We start from the raw sequence: 12454 nt of genomic DNA on the forward strand, positions 1-12454 counted from the left end.
TAGTTAATGCGAGATTTTGAAAAAACGTCTGTGCAAACTGAGGGAAGGTTGGGATGGATAAATATTTGTCGTCGACTAAGAATGTCACTAGAATGATACACACAGTGTGTGATACACTGCTAACAAATATGGTCCATAACCAACATTAAATGTAAGCATTGAAAGAACTATGACAATTCAAAGAAAATTTATGGAACTTCTTACGACAACTGAACGTTTGGCATGCAATTATATAATAACACCAAAAATGCAAGAGTTATACCAAATTCTAGAATGATTTCAACCAGATCGAACATATTATCTGTTTTTCAGCGGATTTGTTGACGTTATTGATGGGACTCATGTATTCGTAAAAGTAAAGCACGAGTTACAAGGAATGCATTGGAATAATGTATCATTGAACATCATGGCGATGTGTGACTTGAATATGTTATTCACATATATAGAGAATGGAGCACTATGATCATGTCACAATACAATTGTTTTGACAATGGCACATCAAAGCAATTATGAGTTTTCTTTGCCTTCATTAGAGAAATATTATCTCTCATTGATTATGGATACCCATCGAGATACCATATGTCTCATTTCAACTATGTTCTCTCTCCAAATAATAAATATGAACTAATCAATCGTTATCATCTGTCTCTACGTTCTATAATTGAGACGACATTTGAAATTTGAAAAGAAAAAAATAGAGAATCTTTTAAAATTTTCAAGATATAGTATTCACATACAAAAGAGAATGGTTATGGAAATAGTGATATTACAAACTTTATATAAATCTCAAACTTTTTAGATAAAGATTTTTAATGTAATGCAAGACACAAAAATAAATAATAGATATTTTGAATATGACATGAGTGATAGGGAAACAATCAAGATAGCAAATGAAAAACAAATTGCACAAATAAAAGATAATATACTAATCTGTTATTGGAAATCAAACTACTCAATGTTTTTCTTGTATTGTATTGCACTTGATCAGTTTAATATATGAATGTTAAATTTTATTTTAAATCAGTTTTATTAATTAAGATTACAAATAATAATAAAATTATTACAAAATACGTAAAAAAATTTCTGTTTATTTTATATTAATAAAATATCTATTATGTACCGTTTATTTATTTTAGCAATCAAAATTTATTATATACCAAAAAATATTTTTCACCAGTCAACTACTATTTTGCACTGTTTATTTTTTAAATCGTATTTTATTCCGCTATTGTTGAAGTGTCCTCTACTTTAATTTTATACAGCTTTTTATAATTATATCATTATTATTCGGAGCAATAGTTTATTTTTGATACATAAATCTAAAATAATCAAAGTTTATATCTCGTTCAATTTTTTTTCATAACTCTCCCAGCAAAAACATTTTATTTCTAGAAAAAAAAGAAGAAAATAGCACCTTTATTTATAAATCATCATCCTAAGGAAGGGCATAATGGTCTTTATTTAAGTATTGCGGAAGCCCTAATAATGAGGTATATATAAACGTCGCCGAAAACACACTAGCAGACCTCTTTCGTGTTTTAGCTTGCAGAGATCGTCACTTCTTGAAGGCGGCTTCTCCTCACGCATCTCATCTCCGCTAATCACAATGGTAATTAGGGTTTCAAAATTCCATTTCTCTCTTCTAAGTTCTAAGGAAGTTAGTAGCTTAAGTCAATGTTAAGATACGTGAAATGTTTGCGTCTATCTGATGTGGAATGTTTGTTATGGTGTGTAGTCTCTGGTCGCGAATGAGGAGTTTCAGCACATTCTCCGTGTGCTTAACACAAATGTCGATGGGAAGCAGAAGATCATGTTCGCCCTTACCTCAATCAAGGGTATTGGGAGGCGTTTGGCAAACATCGTCTGCAAGAAAGCAGATGTCGACATGAACAAGAGGTTTACTTTCTCTCTCCCTCTTACTCTTATGTTTGTCTGCTTTAAGAAATCATTGGCCAAAATTTTTGGTTCTTTTGTCTTTTCGGCCTTGGTTTGTTTATCTGTGTAACCATTATAGTTGTAGAATCGCTGGTTTCGTGTTATGTAATGCTCTTGGTTTCCACTTTGTTGTCCTAACATTGTCTTTAAAACCTTTGGTTTCCTTTGACTCTGTGGCCGTTGTTTGTTTGTTTGTTTGTCAGTGTAACCATCATAACTCTAGATTAGCTAGTCTTGTAAGTTCTTCTGTATACTAATTTACGCTTCATGTTTTGATCTCGTTCTGGTTCAGGGCTGGTGAGCTATCTGCAGCTGAGATCGACAACCTGATGACGATTGTTGCCAACCCGAAGCAGTACAAGATCCCAGACTGGTTCTTGAACAGGCAGAAGGACTACAAGGACGGCAAGTACTCCCAAGTTGTCTCCAATGCCCTTGACATGAAGCTCAGGGACGATCTCGAGCGTCTCAAGAAGATCAGGTAAACTAAATACTAATCTCGATCATTACATAAACTGTGTTCTCTTGGGGTTTGAATTGAATGGTATTTGTAACGGTTGTTTTGTATTTTCTTACAACGCACAGGAACCACCGTGGGCTGAGACACTACTGGGGTCTCCGTGTCCGCGGACAGCACACCAAGACAACCGGTCGCAGAGGAAAGACCGTTGGTGTCTCAAAGAAGCGTTAAGCAAGCCACATGTTTTGCTAGTTACTGCTGCTTTATTGGATATGCTTCATATGAACCGGCTTTGATTTATGTTTCTGCTTCGAACTAGTTTATGTGTTGCTTTTGGATATTTGAAATAGTTTATGTCACTTTTGGATCTTCCAAATAGCTTGTGTGATACTTTTGGTTCTTCTTGTCCTCTCTTATTATCTTTTCCATTGGTTAAATCTGTTTTTACTCTCCATTGTTATCGACCATGGATTTGAAGCCTTTACAGCATGAAAAGGCTTTTTCCTCGTATTGGTTAAATCTGTTTTTACTTTAGTAAGTCATATTATAGAAAATAATGGTAAAAAATCAATTTGTTTATAGCAACTGTGGCACATATGTAAAGACTAGTTCCTCGTATTGAAAAAATAAAAATTGAAATGCTAGGATTTTTCAATATTCAGCTAAAAAAGAATACTAAAACATATGATGTATAAAAAGGGTGCCATGTATGTAGTGAGAGACTCATCATTAATTCTGCTTAACGCTTGCTAAGCTTTTAACCTTGGTCCTTCATCAGAATCATCTCCATTTTTCTGTTGACGGGTCGTTGGAAGAGAATAGCTCTTCTTCTCCTTACCACCCGGCTTGGACGAGGCATTACCGTACCAGATCATCCCCAGCACTGCAATTATCATGCCGAGAACCACGTGCAGGTTTAGACCATCTCTGTCAAAGAAGAAGAAGCCCATTGTCAGCACCAAGATCGTCTTCATATGGCCCAGGACTTGGAACGACACCGCCGTGAATCTCCCTATACAAATGAACTGGCTGAGGTTTGTCCCAATAGCTATTGTGCACGAGAGGGTTATAAACATCTGCACAATCATCACAGCTTAGTTACACAATTGCATAAGCGAAACGTAAATGGTCTGTATATTGATTTGAGTGGGCACTTTACCAGAGAGACAACGTTGTAGTCATACATGTCTACTCGTTTTTCTGTCAGCCAAAAGTCGAGAAATGGACCGACTATCAACAACGTTGCAGCTTGGGCCGGAGCAGTATGACCCAGTAGGTTGAATGAGGTAAGCGAATACTTTCGCTGAAGATAATGCACATACTGCAAATAAAAAAAGACAGAAACTTTATGTGAATCTTTAGTTATAAAAGAAGTTATGTTACTTTGGAAGCTCTGAGAACTTACGTATTGTTGCAAAGCAGTACTCCAGACAGCAACAAAAGCAGCAACGAAGCCTTTGGTGTTGACACTAACATCAGTGACAGTGCAAACACCAACACCCACAAGAACAAGTCCTATGCTAAGCTTCGTGTCTCTCGAGTAACGAATCTTATCGAACACTACTTCCAACAGGCAAGCTACAGGAATCATGCTAAGCTTTGCAATCTGACAAACAAAAAAATTAAAGGATTAAGACAGCGACAAAGAATCAAACAGGTTTTGCAAGAATCTTTACCTGATAAAACCCAACGGAGTTCCACATAAGACTAACATTCATCCCAACGATCGAAAAGTTTGCAAATAGAATGAACTTAAGAAGCTCTGTGAAGGGAAGATGAGAAGGCTGAATGTAGCCTAGACATCTTAGAACAAGTGTCATAAGTGTGGTCGTGGCGAAATGTAGACCGGTCAAGGTTGTTGCTGCAGTGAAATCGAAAATGTAAGATACATACACAAAGAAACGAAGAGAGATGATGAGATCAAAACAAAATTGAGATATTATTACCGAAGCTAAAGCCGTAAGTAGCCATTAAAGCTTTATTGACAATGATGATTCCGACAGAAGTAACGACATTGAACATCCAGGCAGCAGCATCTACGGTTGCTTTTTTGTTTGCTTTACTACCGGGAGCCATTGTTGCTTTGGTCTTTTTCTTCTTTCTTCGTCTTCGATTGCAAAATCTCAAACAAACATTCTCCAGACAAAATCCTACAACAGAGTTTAATTAAAACGAAGCAAAACTATTTGAAACAAAAAACTAATTCCCCAATGAGGATCAGATCGGATCTAGAGGAATCGTCTAATGGATCTACTGTACAATAGGATCCGGCGAAATGATGTCATCAAATCAGAGGAATTCAAAAGGGATACAATAGATCGAGGGAAGGTACCTGGAGAAGAACAAAACGCGGTAGCAAAAATGATCAGAAGGCAGCGCGGCTGTCGACGTTGGTTTCTCTCTTTTCTATTTTTGAGTTGAAGAGTGCGCTTAAGTACAGTGATCTCCTCATCATTACATTTCCACAATAAAAAAGAAAAGAATAATTAAGATGTGTTTTTTTTTTCTTTACCAAAAGAGATGAGTTTTTTTTTTTTCACTAGAAGTGTAACAACCTAAACCGAATCATCAAATCCAAATTGGTGGAGTTGGATCACCAATTCTCTAAGCTGTAGAAAAACTTCGAGCTAACTCATTGGTCTTTCTATTGTTTGATCGCTAAATCTTTTAAACTTTTTATAGACCAAAAATGAGATAATATCCTAATAACTTTTTTTTTTGTCTCGTTGGTCTTTGTATTGTTTGCTTTTCATATTTGTTTGATCACTAAATCTTTTAATTTTTTTTTATAGCGATTAAACTTTTTAGTGTAGATGGAAAAAACAGGTCATTCTGCTTGTACTGATACAACACCAAAGTCAAAACAGTCTATGTATGACTCATATAAACGTTTCCAATTTTGCATGTAGATGTGTGAAACGACGTCTAACATTCTTCACTCCCATCCATGCTGCTTTGACACCTTCCTTTTTGCATAACCACCCTTGTCCTGAAAAACTACGTTTCCTTCCAAGTAACAAGTAACAACACCACCATTCTCTGTATTCATCTCTTTTAGAGAGAAATCAACTAATATTTTTGCCTTTGTTGATATCTTTTTCGGGTTTCTTTCCATAGTTTATCTTCCACTTCTACAAATATTTGCATTCCTATCTTTATAGTTAAAAAAATATTATTCATGTTCTATCGAGAGTAATTAACATATTGTGAATCTTTTGAATTCTTCAAAACATGTAATCCATATTAGTGAACATCGATTCTCTTGGAAATATTTTTGGGCTGGAAGGTGTATTTGAAAGAGTCCATTTATAATTAACTAGAGTAAACTCGAGAAACACATGATTATTGATTTTTCCTCAGCTCCATATCGTACACATTGCACATTGTATACTACGTGCGTTCAAGAGAAGTTTAACAATGCCTTAATATAATTTGTCAAATAAAATGTTATCTTTGGTGGACATTGTAATTTCCAAGAGAAGTTTAACAATGCCTTAACATCAACCCTATTAAAAATATATTTATATTTATTTGGTTACAGCTGTTCCAACTATTAACCCGAGTTTATCGTATAATTTCCACACTTTGTATCATTTTAGCCATATGAACATGGTTTGGAATACTCGCTAAATGATAGTATACTTTTGATAATAGTCACATCCTCTCGGGTAATAAGCTCATTTAATATTTTAAATTCCATATTTATGTCAACTGAAAAATTAAACCATTGTCAATCAATGACAAACATTAATCAAGTGTTTTCCTTGTTGTTGGCCTTAGAGAAGGAGTGGGAACAGTCTGTTGCACCTGACAATGGTGCGCTTGAAAAATAACTAGCTATTTCTACATATATGGAGAAATTTCGGCGCAGTAAAACTTTATTTCCTTTATTTGAGATCAGACATATATATGGCAACAGCGCAAAATTCAATGGAGTACAAGCTTGCACATGATGCTCGGAACTCTCCTTTTGCTATGCTTTATGTCCGATTATTTGGCTTTCCGAACTGGTAAGTCCAAATTCTTAGTTTAGTTATTATTGTAAAAAAAGTAGGAGTAGGAACCCAAGAGTCATTTCGTTTTCATGTTCGCATTCTTGTAATTAGACATTTCTAACTAGAAATTTAGTGTATACAATACTTCGATGTCAGTATAATGGAGTGTTCTAACTAGATCCAACCGATCCATACTGCAAAAATAATGACCTCTAAAAATCCTTGCAACCATAGATTGTGGTTTGTGAATGAGACACCACAATTGTTTTATGAATAACGATGTGTTGAAATCTGACAAAGTGCAAAATCCTAATCCTCCATTTTGTTTACCCTTGCATAATTGATCTCATACTTATCAATGCATGCCCTTGAGTTAGGTTTCTACGAGTGTGTCAAGTCATTCGCTGGTCGGACGTCTTTATTGTTGCATCTTTACGAATGAGTCGCTGCACCAGTGATTGCATCATACACACACACCGGCCATACTTGCTTCTGGAATTGGTTGTACGGATGCAACTATTTGGACTTCGATCTGGGTCTGATTGTTAGTGTTATTTCCCCTAATCATCATAAATCTTCTTTGGCGTTGCTATCTAATTCCCCACATACGACGTCAATTGTTGAATCTAAATTTGGTGTCTTCGAGATGAAAGCATGAATTCGATAGTGAGTTATTTGGAAGACATTTATTATAAGATTTATGATTGATTATAAGAAAAATAGTCTCCAAATCAGCTAAAGACGATGAACTCGTCAGAAACAATATAAATCTATAAAACTAATTCTTGTGCGAATTTATGTATTTGTGAAAGTCTCTGTCTTTTTGATGACTTTCTCACTTTTCATAAAAGAATACAGCGGTTAGATATTTCCTTTTTTTTGTCGACTTGGATGTTTATAATCGCCTCTTTTCTTACTATCGAGTTGAGTTCATTTACATGATGACCTTTTCACGAACATCATCCATCTCCAACAAGTTTGTTTTTCCTTTTGTTTGGAGCTATGTTCTCCCTCCTTGGAGCTTTTGTCTTCAGAATTTGGGGAAACAATCACTTTAGTATTCAACAATGTATAATCACATCCTTGTGGTCCAGTGGTCTCCACTAGAGGAGGACTCATTATGTTGGTCCAAGTCAAGGATCAATTCTCTTCTAGTGCGAGATTATTAACCCCGTGTGTGGCCACCGTCAATTAACATGGGATGAAATCGGTGGTCCTCCGGGATGCATTCGGCGGCGATATCATTAGGCACTAGGCTCCGTAAGGTGTTTAGATACCCGAATTATCAAAAAAAATATATTCAACAATGTATTCGAGTGTCTTTTACTATGATAATTAAACTTGGACAAAAATACATTGCAAGATTTGTGGAAGACCCCTTGTCCAGTGGTTTAACTAATGGTTCATTAATACTTCTACACTAGAAGATCTAGGTTTCAATTCCCAGAGAAAACGATTTATTAAACAATTATGAAGGCTACGAAGTAAATGTTTACAAGGGATCTTCAACATGGTGCAAGCAAACCTTGTCAGAAGGAATTTTCATAGGACGACTCAGGTGATACAGTTAAACGTAGATCCTCATAAGACAAGTAGTATTGTCGGTTATGAATCTTCAATGTAATATTTCTCATAATTATAATATTCTAATAAATCACCATTAAAAAAAAATTAGTTGGGAGAGAAAGAGGCAAGATTTTAAGAAATGTTTGGGCCTGATTTTAAAATACAAATCTTTATAATTCGAACTGATCCAAATTGACATTCTGTTTAAGACATCGTCGTACCATCTATAGAAGATAATTTACAGAGTTGAATGTCCAAAACGAAAAAAGTAAAACCTTCTTCTTCGCTCTTGCCGTTTCGTATAAAGCGAGACAAGTGCCCCTCTTTGGTCCAATCCTCTTTTTTTTTTTTTTTTTTTTATAGTTCTTCAAAATCGCGGAGAGAAGAGCGACCATCCGTTCACAGCCGATTACAAAAGAATCTTTAGGGGGATGGGTAAGAAGAGAAAAGCTACAGAGACGAGCCTCGATGAGGTAGATCGGACTGTTTACGCCTCCTTTCGAACCGCCGCGAACTCGCTGTCTCAGCTTTACACTCAGTCCATGAACCACCAGAAACTCTCTTTCCAAGCAGGTGAACGCCATGGTCTGGTATGGATTTAAAACCCTTCTCTCTCTCTCTCTCTCTCTCTCTCTCTCTCTCTGACTCTTTGTGATTCTTATCTATAAAAGAGTAAATTCAATTTGATTGGTCTTCGTTGAGAGGTTCTGTTGATTTCAGTTTTTTTTATTTTAAATTATAATTGTTAGTTTTCTCACTTCTGCGTAATCTACAAAGTGTTATGAGTGGACAAGGCTGTTCCATGTACAACCTGTGTGTTAATGTTCTTTATATGATAGGGTAATCATTTCTTATTAGATCAATGTGTTAGTATGGTTAGACAGAAACGCATAGATTAGATTGTTGCGGCTCTTACTAGTTTTAATGCATCACTACCTAAGAGGAGCTCCGAGGCGGGAACAATATCGATTACACACTGAACGTTCTGCTTAATTCTTCCATGTTTCAGGAAAAACTGTACCAATGGATATGGAGACAACAAGAAGGAGGGTCAAGAGTGACTCCTGTGGATATAATCAATTACATTCAGGTTTATATAATTTTATCTAACATAACATGGAATTATCCGGGTCAGATCTGTTTTTTTCCCTGTTCTTGATTGAGTTTACTGTTTACCCTAATGCAGAACGAGCTGGAGTGCTGCACAGAGGAGCCCCCAATATCCCCAAGAGCGCCGCCACCTCAACCAACAATGCATGTCACAAATTCCGGTCTCATTGCCTCTTCAGGCACGTCTTGCCCAACAGCTGTTCCGGCGGTTCGGTCTGAGCAATGCGAAAACCAGGCCAAGAACTCGGTTTTCTCAAACGCTCTTTCAAGTCCCGTACGCCGTAGTCTGCAGAACTACCAAGTTCCGCAAGGAGGATACATATCTGGCGGAACCAGAAGCAGTGAACTGAACAGGGGATCTGACTCTCCTAGTTCTTTTGATTCTTCAATGGACATGCATGCAGAATAAGAAGCTATAAAGATGTAATACCCCCTCTTGTGATAATGTTTGATCTTATACAAAACTGGTTTGAATTTTCATAATGTATCAATTGGTTGTCGTCTTGAAGGTGGTTTGCTGGTATTTTGGTTAGGGTTTCTGATGGTCACATGTAAATCATTGTGTTTGGGATTCATATCTCTATTAACTTCTTAGTGTTCATCTTTCAAATCACTGGAAGATCATCTGGTAAATCATTAATATTATAACTCATGCAACAAGAAAAATTAGTGTGAATTAGGTTGATAGCAATATATGCAAATGTATTCAGTAAATGTGTTGATGGTTTCATATGTCAATTGATCTCTCCAACTAGAAGTACAATTTACAAATAACTATAAATACAAAAAACATTGGTAGCTACACGTAATATATGTGAACACATCCAGTATGAAGTATTATGTGTCAAAAATTAAACCAACTATTCTTAATGCATGGTTATAGACACAAGTTTTCAAACTAATGTAAAACAATTCTTCATCATTTTATAGGAAAATTATCAAAATCTAGCAGCAGAGTTTGTTCCACCAACATCTAATCTAAGAGATGAGACTTTATTTTATGATCTAGAGTATGACAGTTGATCCAAAAAAAAAAAAAAAAAAAAAAAAAAAAAAAAAAAAAAAAAAAAAAAAAAAAAAAAAAAAAAAAAAAAAAAAAAAAAAAAAAAAAAAAAAAAAAAAAAAAAAAAAAAAAAAAAAAAAAAGAAATGACACCATTGATTCACTAGCAATCAACGTTGATGACATGGTTTTTGTTTTTCATTTCTTCTTTACTTTTGCTTAGTTAATGTTGTTTAATTAACAATCAATTGGTTAATTAACAATGTTGTTTAATGTTGTTTCATCCAAATTTTACTTAATGATTCCTTTGAGATCATAAGATAAAAAATTTGACCAAATATTTCAATCAATATTCAACCACTTCAGTTGAAGGCTGGTATAAAGCAGGGCAAGATGCAGCCAAAAATATGTCTTCCAATTTTGATGGTTTATTAAAATGACTACAATATATAGAAGCTAATCCAAAAACATTCTAGAAGGAAAATCTAATAGATTTCCTCCGAAGGTGTTATTGAGAATTTATATCTATTTTGTAAAAACTATTGTGCAGGAACAGGTGTAGGTGTGTAGCATGTAAAAGGTTTCGTAAGCAACATGATAATACCTGAAAAGTGAAAACTCAATAACATACTTGCTCCCATGGAAGAAAGCCATTTAAAAATCCAAGACATGGTTGTATTATACGATTTCAAATCGAATCATACTTTACTTACTTTATTCCTAATCGAAAGATGATTTTTGATACATTAAACAAGATAATAAATGCTATTGTTTCTTTTTTCTCCAGTCAAGTTTTTGTCCCACTCGTTTACCATTTCTCGACAAGTAAATACCATCATCCTTGGCAATCCACATGTAGGATTCACCACATTTACGAGCAAACCCTCCTGTATATGCTCTAAAGCCTTGAACATACTCCATTTTAGGTCCTTTTCGTAATACACAATCCCATTTTGTCCTTATGAATATATCATCTCCGAACCTAAATTTGTATGCATGTCCATTGAATTTTACACGATGGACGCCTAGATCGTCGTCTTTAGATTTGCAGTGGACTTCGAGAGTGCTATGACTCTTAGCTAACTTGTTTTGAAAAGAAACAGTATTTTTACGACACTTAGCTTCGTGAAATCCAACAAACAAGGCAATAGTTAGAAGAAAAACAAAAGAAAAATTAATCATTTTTATCTAACTAGTTTTTCTTTTGGATGAAAATTGATTTGGAGGAATATGAATCTAAAGAGGATCCGTAGTCTACTTATTTATATTTTGTGCATGGCTTTACATTTTGGAATTATTTTCTTCTATAATAACTATATATTTTTAATTCTATCATATCTCATTGGTTTAAATTCTTATGTAGTTCGTGATTTTGTAACTGAAAATCAAACCGGATCCCGCTTTAAGGAATCCCAGAGAACTATTGGACACATAAATCTTATTTTTTTCTTTTTCATTTATCTATACTAACTTTTAAAATATTAAAGAACTGATCGAGGAAATTAGCTTGTACTCCCGTACTGTAAAAATCTATGCATTAATAATACATGAATTATGATATTTTACTAATTTATAGAATTACTAATCTACAAGTCTGGGTTCAATTTCCAGAGGAAACACAATTTTTTTGCAGATTATAGGATGCAAGCTTTTCAGAGATTCAAACGTGATGTCACTACAAGAATTTATTAAAATAGCCATGGTTTGGCAAAGAAATTTTCGAAGCCAAATTTGTTAGCTACAAATATAGCGAGAACACATAATTTTAAATTTGTAGCTAAATTTATAGATAACTGTAGCAATCCGTAGTTATATAGGCAGAGACGGATTCCGTTGATTGTCTGTAGCTAAATAGCTACGCCTTATCTAGAGATAAGTGGTTGCTATAATTGTTCTAATGTTTTATACAATAATCTCATATCTCAAATTTAAAGTTTAATATTTTAATTCTAATCTATAACTTTCAAATACAAACTTTAAATCTTCAAACAAACTCTATACCCCCAAACATACATTTAAATCCTAAACTCTAAATGCAAGATATTAAAATTCTATTTTATTACTTTTATTATAAATTCTTATAAAGTAAAACAAAAAACAATATATTCTTTTCAAAATCTAATCTCAAATTTCAAATTTAAATTCCAACACTATATTTGAAACCACATTATAAACCTTAACCAAAATCTTAAACTTAAACCATACCCCAAACCTTATGTAGTAAATACTTACACTAAACATAAGCTTTAAACTTAAATCTTAATCTTTAGGGGTTTTTGCCAAAACTAACCCACAACTTGATTTTAACCCCAAACCTATACCCAAACTTGAATCAAATGCAAAACTAACCTAAAAGCCTAGTGAAATTACAGCTCAGCCCCTTGTG

At 34.4% G+C, this 12454-nt stretch overlaps 3 protein-coding genes across 3 annotated transcripts; 2 read left to right on the plus strand and 1 right to left on the minus strand.

Moving 5' to 3' along the window:
- The first annotated feature begins 1491 nt into the window (after nt 1-1491).
- Nucleotides 1492-2905, plus strand: LOC106336066 (40S ribosomal protein S18). The gene is made up of 4 exons (XM_013774785.1): nt 1492-1609; nt 1736-1896; nt 2228-2416; nt 2521-2905. Exons 1-4 carry the CDS (start codon nt 1607-1609, stop codon nt 2624-2626), a joined length of 459 nt encoding a protein of 152 aa, XP_013630239.1. The 5' UTR covers nt 1492-1606; the 3' UTR covers nt 2627-2905.
- Nucleotides 2906-3011: 106 nt separating this feature from the next.
- Nucleotides 3012-4841, minus strand: LOC106336065 (UDP-galactose transporter 2-like). Its single transcript, XM_013774784.1, has 6 exons — nt 4728-4841; nt 4342-4545; nt 4072-4256; nt 3801-4001; nt 3555-3716; nt 3012-3471 (listed from the first exon to the last, which is right to left on the minus strand). The coding sequence occupies exons 2-6, from the start codon at nt 4469-4471 to the stop codon at nt 3145-3147; spliced, it is 1005 nt and encodes a 334-aa protein (XP_013630238.1). The 5' UTR covers nt 4472-4545; nt 4728-4841; the 3' UTR covers nt 3012-3144.
- A 3364-nt stretch (nt 4842-8205) lies between these two features.
- LOC106331573 lies at nt 8206-9679 on the plus strand. Its single transcript, XM_013769958.1, has 3 exons — nt 8206-8546; nt 8966-9046; nt 9143-9679. Exons 1-3 carry the CDS (start codon nt 8388-8390, stop codon nt 9473-9475), a joined length of 573 nt encoding a protein of 190 aa, XP_013625412.1. The 5' UTR covers nt 8206-8387; the 3' UTR covers nt 9476-9679.
- Nucleotides 9680-12454: the final 2775 nt, after the last annotated feature.

Source organism: Brassica oleracea, chromosome C3 (assembly GCF_000695525.1).
Source record: "Brassica oleracea var. oleracea cultivar TO1000 chromosome C3, BOL, whole genome shotgun sequence".
Lineage (NCBI taxonomy): Eukaryota > Viridiplantae > Streptophyta > Magnoliopsida > Brassicales > Brassicaceae > Brassica > Brassica oleracea.

Excerpts from the sequence above, each read along its gene's own strand:
- LOC106336066 (XM_013774785.1), top strand. Across the intron at positions 1,897-2,227 it reads GATGTCGACATGAACAAGAG|GGCTGGTGAGCTATCTGCAG; the intron begins GTTTACTTTCTC and ends GTTCTGGTTCAG. Across the intron at positions 2,417-2,520 it reads GAGCGTCTCAAGAAGATCAG|GAACCACCGTGGGCTGAGAC; the intron begins GTAAACTAAATA and ends TACAACGCACAG.
- LOC106336065 (XM_013774784.1), bottom strand. The coding sequence starts at position 4,471 with ATGGCTCCCGGTAGTAAAGCAAACAAAAAAGCAACCGTAGATGCTGCT. Across the intron at positions 4,257-4,341 it reads TACTTACGGCTTTAGCTTCG|CAACAACCTTGACCGGTCTA; the intron begins GTAATAATATCT and ends ATTTCACTGCAG. Across the intron at positions 3,717-3,800 it reads GTACTGCTTTGCAACAATAC|TATGTGCATTATCTTCAGCG; the intron begins GTAAGTTCTCAG and ends TTTTATTTGCAG.
- LOC106331573 (XM_013769958.1), top strand. The coding sequence starts at position 8,388 with ATGGGTAAGAAGAGAAAAGCTACAGAGACGAGCCTCGATGAGGTAGAT. Across the intron at positions 8,547-8,965 it reads CAGGTGAACGCCATGGTCTG|GAAAAACTGTACCAATGGAT; the intron begins GTATGGATTTAA and ends TCCATGTTTCAG. Across the intron at positions 9,047-9,142 it reads ATATAATCAATTACATTCAG|AACGAGCTGGAGTGCTGCAC; the intron begins GTTTATATAATT and ends ACCCTAATGCAG.